The 7318-nt window shown below is 49.3% G+C and overlaps 1 protein-coding gene across 5 annotated transcripts in view; it reads right to left on the bottom strand.

Annotated features, from left to right (window-relative positions):
• GRK3 (G protein-coupled receptor kinase 3) overlaps positions 1-7318 on the bottom strand; it is a 102742-nt gene that overhangs the window by 43250 nt on the left and 52174 nt on the right. For all 5 annotated transcript variants that reach the window (XM_030885441.2, XM_045289661.1, XM_045289663.1 and 2 more), the window contains 2 exons: positions 4832-4962; positions 1494-1588 (listed from right to left, as the gene is read on the bottom strand). In XM_030885441.2, coding sequence (XP_030741301.1) covers positions 1494-1588; positions 4832-4962 — 226 coding nt within the window. The remainder of the gene's footprint in view (positions 1-1493; positions 1589-4831; positions 4963-7318) is intronic.

Here is a 7318-nt window from a genome sequence, read left to right as displayed (position 1 = left end):
TGTTCCCTTCGTCACTATCATAATAACGATTCCTAATGGCTCTCACCGGGAAAAACCCAAACACAGCACAAACCTTTCTGAGCAAACAGGCAGAGCTCTGCGTCAGCAGACACCAGAGTCCAGGAGGATGCTGGAAGGACTCTCTGCAGCCAGCTCCGTCTTTGCTTGTCACACTTTCTGTTGGAACGCCCCTCCCCCCCTGCCCCCACCCCAACGGGAGGGATTCATCATCACCGCTGAGTCTCAAGGAAAGAGACTGCAGATTAAATAGGTTAACTGGCTGAAGGAGGGTCACACAGCCCCGCTCCGCCCCCCACCACCACAACGAAGGAATATTACACCACAAAACAAATCCCAGCGAGCCTCTAGGACAGAATCGAAGCATCCCTGTGGGTTTTCAAGGCTACACATCTACACCAGAGTCGGAAACTTCATTCCTCTCCTGCCGAGCAACGAGCGGGTTCAAACTGCTAACTTTGTGGTTAGCAGCCCCACGATTCCTGCACTTTGCCACCAAAGGCATTTAGGGTAATGAGGAAAGGTGAGGAGAAGCCAGGACCACAGGTTCTGAGGGCTCCAGGCTGAGTGATTCACCACAGGCAGAGGCTGCTGGAGGTGGCTTTAGAAAAAGTCCAGCCAAGGTGTCTACATAGAAACAAACATGTGGAGGACTGCCAAGGGCAGGGGGCAGGGAGAGGGAGGGCAAATTATTCACGAGAGGAGCTTCAAAAAGTTTCAGGAAGCATTATCTTTTCATTCCAGTTTTCCACAAACTTTTTAAAGTCCCCTTACATTAACTTCACAGTGACCCCATAGGACCGAGTAGAACTATCCCCATGGGTTTCCTAGCCTATAAATCTCTTGTGGGGGGGAGCAGTGGGGGTGGGGTGGGGGAAGGCCTCGTGGTTTGGGACCACTCATCCTCTGGTTCATGACCACGGTGCCACGGGCGCTCTGAGGCAGAGTTGATTCGCTGGTGGGAAGTTACATTAACTTGTGTAAAGGAAAACTCTGCCTCCCCCGACAACAACCCCCACTGCCCTGGAGTAAACAGGACTTACAGCAACCCTCCAGGGGGTTTCCTAGGCTGGTAGTCTTTACCAGGACAGCCTCACCTTTCCCCCAAAGAACAGCTCATGGGTTTGAACCGTAGACCCTAAGATTAGTAGGTCAATTATTTCTAGTCTACAGTGCCACCAGGGTGTAAAATGGAAGGCAGTATAGAAAATGAAAAAGAGGAGAAAGTATCCCACGAGTTACCCTGTGACCATCCCCACCCCCAGACCCTGTGGCTGAAAACCCACCCCTTGGGTCAAGTCCCTCACAACCTGTGGTGCAAGACTCTGCCGCTCCCAGCTTTACCGCATCTCGAAAACTCCCCGCTGATCAGAGACGAGGTAGTTCATGAAGAAGGGATAGCAAGGACAGGTCAGCCCCGAACCAAAAAGGCTCATCGTCGAGGCCCTGGTAAGCGGGGCTGAGGTGCTACTTACACACTCGCGTGCGGCTTCTTTTTGGAAAAATCACAGGCCAGACCGAGATCCGATATCCTCACATGGCCATTTTCATCCAGGAGGATATTGGCGGGCTGTGGAGGGAGAGAGACATGTCTCCAAGATATCACAGGGGCTCTGAGAACATCTACACCAACAGTGGCTGTACACGTGCTCGTTATTGCACTGCTGTTTGCTCCTTGATATTAAATATGACTCAACTTGGGGCTGTTCACCACAGATCAAACCCACCAGCCGCTCCTCCGGAGAGAGAGGAGGCTTTCTGCTCCTGTGAAGAGTTACAGCCTCGAAAACCCACAGGGACAGCTCTCCCCTCTGCTGCCAGGTAGCTGTGAGTGGAATGGCCTCGAGAGCACTGAGTTTGGTTTGGGTTTGAGTGGCACAGTGGGACAAGCATTAGGCTGCTCAGTGAGAGGTCAGCAGTTCAAACCCACCTGCCACTCCGGGAGCAAGATGAAGCAGCCCGCTTCCGTAAAGATGAACAGCCTTAGAAATCTCTGGAACTAGCTGGACTCTTTCAATAGGGTCACTGTGGGTTGGCATTGTCTTGAGGGCCTGGGGGAGGGAGGAGGGCGGAGCATGGGCAGGGGGGATAAAGTGCCATAGAAATCGGACATGATAGTGAGATCAACATCTTTTAGGTCATCTTCAGAGTAAAATGGGAGTGACAGAGGCAAAGGGACTTTATTCATGAGCATTTGAGACACGAGGAGGGTCACAATGCCTTTTCTCCTCACTGTACACAGAAATGCCACACAGAGTGAGCTGAGTGGCCCTCGGTTGGCTCACACCTCAAGGACCAGTGGAAAGATGGCCCTGGAAGCAAAGGGCAGAAAGGGAAGTGGGAGAGGGCACAGACAGCTGACCTCAGAGACCAGCCTGACAGATACCCTGCCAGTTTACAATGGGCACGTTCAAGCTCAAAGCCAAACAAACGACCCCACAAGCTCACTGCCATGAGTTGATGCTGACTCACAGAGACCTTACAGGGCAGCGTAAAGTGTCTCAGACTGTTGATCTTGAAGGAAGCAGACTCAAACACATAAAAGTAAAAAATCAAACTCATTGGCATGGAGTTGATGCCCACTCACGGACAGGATGGAACTGCTTCTGTGGGCTTCTGAAATTTGTCACTGTTTACAGGAGTAGAAAGCCTCAGCTTTCTCCCACAGAACAGCTACTGGTTTCAAACTTCTGACCTTGAAGTTAGCAGGCTAATGCATAATTACTATGCACCAGGGCTTCAATGGAAACAGACAGCCTCATCTTTGTCCTACAAAGCACCTGTCCTACAGAGCAGCTGTCCTACAGAGCCTCCCAGTGGTTGACACTGCCCCCAGGGCGCAATGTGACTTTAACCTTGACTTGGGAAACACATCTCCATTCAGATTAGACCAAATCAATAGGACTACAGAGAAGAAAGTCCCTCTCCCCAGGACACATAGAATGACAGTTGTCTGAATGTTTGGTTTGGTTTATTTTCCCTGCTGGAGATCAACTATTATTTTCCGTGCAATAAAAATAATGGCCCCCTCTTCTAAAACTGAAGCATGAATAACCAGGAATGGCTTGAATTATGTTTTCAATAGGAATTAGATCACAGCTACTTAATAGCAGGCAAAACAAAAACTCCCATAAAAAGGATTCAAAAGCAGTTGCAGTCTTCAGTTGGAATGGATCACAATGGCACATAATTGCAAAGCAACCTGAAAGACTACAAAGCACGCTATGTTTTTTAGAAAGACCATCTCCAATAAGCTCAAAAATGAAAAGGGTTTTTTCCCCGCCCCCAGATGCTTAGCAAGGAACCCTGAGAAACGAATGGAAGTGCTATTCGCTCCCCGGAGAAAGGAACACCATCAGGCCACTCCAGTTCAGTCACAGTGGGCCATTCCAGACCGGATCTGGAACACACCTCTGGCACTCCTCTCCCGATACTAGGCGATCGTTTTTATCTGCTTGTGATGGACAACATTAAATGCTCCTTTCATCTTTCCTGTACTGTCCCAGGCCCTCCTATCTCTGTGCTTGTCCTCAGGCGAACGGCAGTCTCAGGGAGTGGAGTGTCACCCGCAGAGACGCTGAGCAGTCCTGAGCTCCCTGGCAGAGGTGGCACCTAGCACGGCGCCCTCTTCCATTATTCTGGGTTTGGGCCACCATTCCAGGGGACTGCATTAAGGCTACAGCCTCAGCTCTGACTCACAACCGGCTTGCATCTAACAGGAGGGAAGGTGGCCCAGTGCCCTGGGAAGCAGATGCTGTTTCCCCCTCATCACCAGGTGTCCCCAGTTGTAATACACACCCTTGCCTAGTGGATGTCTAGGGAGGGACAATCAAGTTTCAAGTGGGAGACGCCCAGAACTTCCTGCCTGGCTTTTTGTTTCTTAATCAATGAAAAGTTTGGATTTTGGTGGATGAGCTGCAGCGGGGCCTGCATTAGGCACTGGGGTTATAATGATGACAAGAGCCCTTGTCGCACCCTAGGGTAAGGGCTTGGAGGGTCAAGTCCACCAGCTGCTCCTAGGGAGAAAGAGGAGGCTGTCTGCTCCTGTAATTGGCAGTTTTACAAGTCCTTAGGAGGCAGGATCATCATGAGTCAGGATGGCTCCGTGGCAGTTGGGGTTTGGATGGACAGGTTCTGCCCACCTGCGGCTCCCCCCTCCCCGCCAAAACATACACAGACACAAACACATACACACAGGGTTATAGAGTTTAGGGTGTAAATGAAGAGATGATGAGTTACCACAGGATGCGATGACTTCCTCAGGATCGAGCAATGACAGACTACACACAGGAGGGGGTGCTGTGGTCATGATAACAGCACGCACCACTCCAAATGAAACTCCAAACTCTGCCATCTAGAGCATCCCAACTCAAAGAGACCATACATGAGAGAGGAGAACGTCCCCTGCGGGTTTCCAAGACTGCATTCCTTTACAGAAGTAGAACTAAGCCACCCAAACCCCCAAACCCCACATTTACTGCCACTGAGTCAATGCTGACTCATAGCCACCCTATAGGACAGGGCAGAACTGCCCCCGTGAATTCACAAGTTTAACTGTTCAAAGCCCTCTCTTTCTCCCACGGAGTGGCTGAAAGTTTCAAACTAATGGCCTTGAGGGTAACTACTCCTCTGTCAGAGCACCATATGAAGCTACCTGGGCTCCTTATAAATCATTACTGGGGTAGAAAGCCTCGTCTGTCTCCTGTGGAAGGGCTGGCGATTTCAAACTGCTGACCTTGCAGTTAGCAACCCAACACATAACCCATTAAGCCACAAGGGAGAGTCTCAGCCAGAAGTTGGGGGCTGGCCTTACCTTCAGGTCTCGGTAGACAACAAAGCGGGTATGCATGTGTTCCAGGCCCAGGATGATCTCCGTAGCATAAAACCGCATCTCCTTCTCAGAAAACACCCCATGCTGGGAGAGGTGGTAGTGCAAGTCACCTCCTGAAACCAGAGATGCTGAGTTTACTCAGAGTGGATGGAAACAGAGGTTGCCATCACCCTATAGCTCCAGAGCAGGCTGGGCAAGGGCGGTGGGGGTGGCATCAGGCCTCTGCTTTGTCTAGCTGCCAAGCTCTGGTGTCTGGATGGTGAAAAGAATGCTGAGGGAACGACACAGAAAACCCAGGCACTGAGAAGGCAGTGCCAAGATGGTGGACCTGATGGGGCACACCACTGCCACTGTTCTTGGGTTGGGATAGCTCAGCTCCCTGTTACCCCATCATTGGGGAGTAGGGCTGGGCAGTCAATTTGGATGATTTAAATTCTAATTATTGAGCTGTTAACCGCATGGTCTGCAGTTCCAGATCATCAGCTACTCCACAGGAGAAAGACGAGACTTTCTACTCCCTTACAGAGTTACTGTCTCCACAACCCCCCAGGGACAGTTCTACCTTGTCCTCCAGGGTCACTATCGGTCAGAATTGACTCAAGATCAGCGAGATTTGGGGGGAGTCGTTGAATGCACCTGCATGGTCATCCAAGAGCTGATTTAGCAACTGTCTTCATGGACAGACAAAATACAATAGTCAGTTGGATGGGTGGACATTTGAGGAAGCAAATCAACACCAAACTCCATGTCATCAATTCAATGCTGACTCAGCAACCCTACAGGACAGAGTAGAGATGCCCCTGTGGGTTTCCAAGACTGTAACTCTTGACAAGAGTCGACAGCCTCAGCTCTTTCTACAAAGCAGCAGGTGGTTTTGAACTGCTGACCTTGAGGTCAGTCGCACAATGTGTAAACCAACACACCACCAGAGTTCCAATTGAGGAAGCAAAGACAGTGCAAATATAGCTGGTGAAGTTCCAAAGGATCCTTTCGACATTTGCTACACGTTTGTCATTTTCCGTAATAAAATGCTGGAAAAATAAATGAGGTGCTCAGCCTTGAGTTATAGAAACTGAGGAAGCTGTCCAGCGACTAAGAGTATTTTCATAAAAGACCCTGGAAAAGTCTTTACTAACCTGAAAATGTCAACGTTCAACTTTACTCCCTTTGCTTTTAAAGAGATCTTCCCTTTAAATACACCCACTCAACCCACAAAAATAACATGCATCTGTGTTCCTATTGTTTTGCCAACCTGAGAACCTGATCATCTAAGAGCAGTACTGCCAGTTATTACTAAAGAGAAATAAATCAGGGTGCCTTCCTTTGTTCTTTTTCATAAAGGTGCAACTGCATAAGACTAAAATGGTACCATTCAGTTGTGGCAGATTTTATGTCAACTTGACCCTGTGTGAATGTGGATGGCTGGAGTCCAACCTGTCAAATCAGGTCACAGCTTGATGAGACCTCCTAGGTCTTGTGGCCTCTTTATACAGGAGAAACTGAGAACTTCTCTTTCTCTCTAATTCTTTGCCTTGCTGCCTGATGGGACTTTGCGTGCCTCTAGGGGTGGCCCCATGTGGGCTGCTTAACCTTGAGTTGTCGGGGCCCGACCACGCTTCCTCGATCTTGGATCCACTGATACTGCACTAACCAGCCTGTGGCCTTCCTGTTTCCCACTTCACCTTTCTGTGTTATTGGCCTGCAGCTACGTGAGTCTGAAGAGGGCCCTGGCTTGCACTAGACCCTTGGACTTGAGTTGGATTGGTCTCGGGCACTTTCTTGATACAAAGCTTCCCAATACATTTGTGAATGTCACTGATTTTGTTTCTCTAAACAACCCAGCCTAAGATATTTACATTCTCTCTCTCTCTCCTTGTTCTTCTAGTTGGCTTGAGTCAATTCCGACTCAGAGTGACCCTGTGTGTGCAGAGTAGAACAGCGCCACAGGGTTTTCAAGGCTGGAACCTTTGGGAAGCAGATTTCTAGGACCACCTTCCTAGAGGCCACTGGGTGGGCTTCATTTTCAACAAGTGGTTGCCAACATTTTCACTAGTAGTAGAGCATAGATAACTGTCTGCCCCCCAATCCTGAATCTACTATCTTTTTACATATGGGTGTGTATGCATACATATGCACGCGTGTGTGCGTATTGGCATAGCCAAAGGGAAGTCAAAAAGTATTGCCACCACAGTTCCAGTTCATCTATAAATATTCTTCAGACCAAACATGTTTAAACACGCCTCTGCCACCAGTAGATGAGACAAGTTCTCTCTATCACGCATTTGTCTTCATTTCTGAAGAGTGACTTCCCCCCATCCCATCCTCCCCAAAAAGCCCAATCAAAACAGCAGCTTCCTAGAGGGTCTACTGAGCCAGTTCAATTCAAGGCAGAGAGGTCGGCTCAGAAGGGAAGGTAACTAGCCGGGGAACTCAGAAGGCATCTTGATATATTTTCTTAAAGACACAAGA

The sequence above is a fragment of the Echinops telfairi genome, unplaced genomic scaffold (genome assembly GCF_000313985.2).
Source record: "Echinops telfairi isolate 266 unplaced genomic scaffold, ASM31398v2 ScPeMD7_29;HRSCAF=101, whole genome shotgun sequence".
Classification (NCBI taxonomy): Eukaryota; Metazoa; Chordata; class Mammalia; order Afrosoricida; family Tenrecidae; genus Echinops; species Echinops telfairi.
The sequence above is the reverse complement of the archived record's forward strand: the minus strand, read 5'-3'. Positions and strand labels throughout refer to the sequence as shown.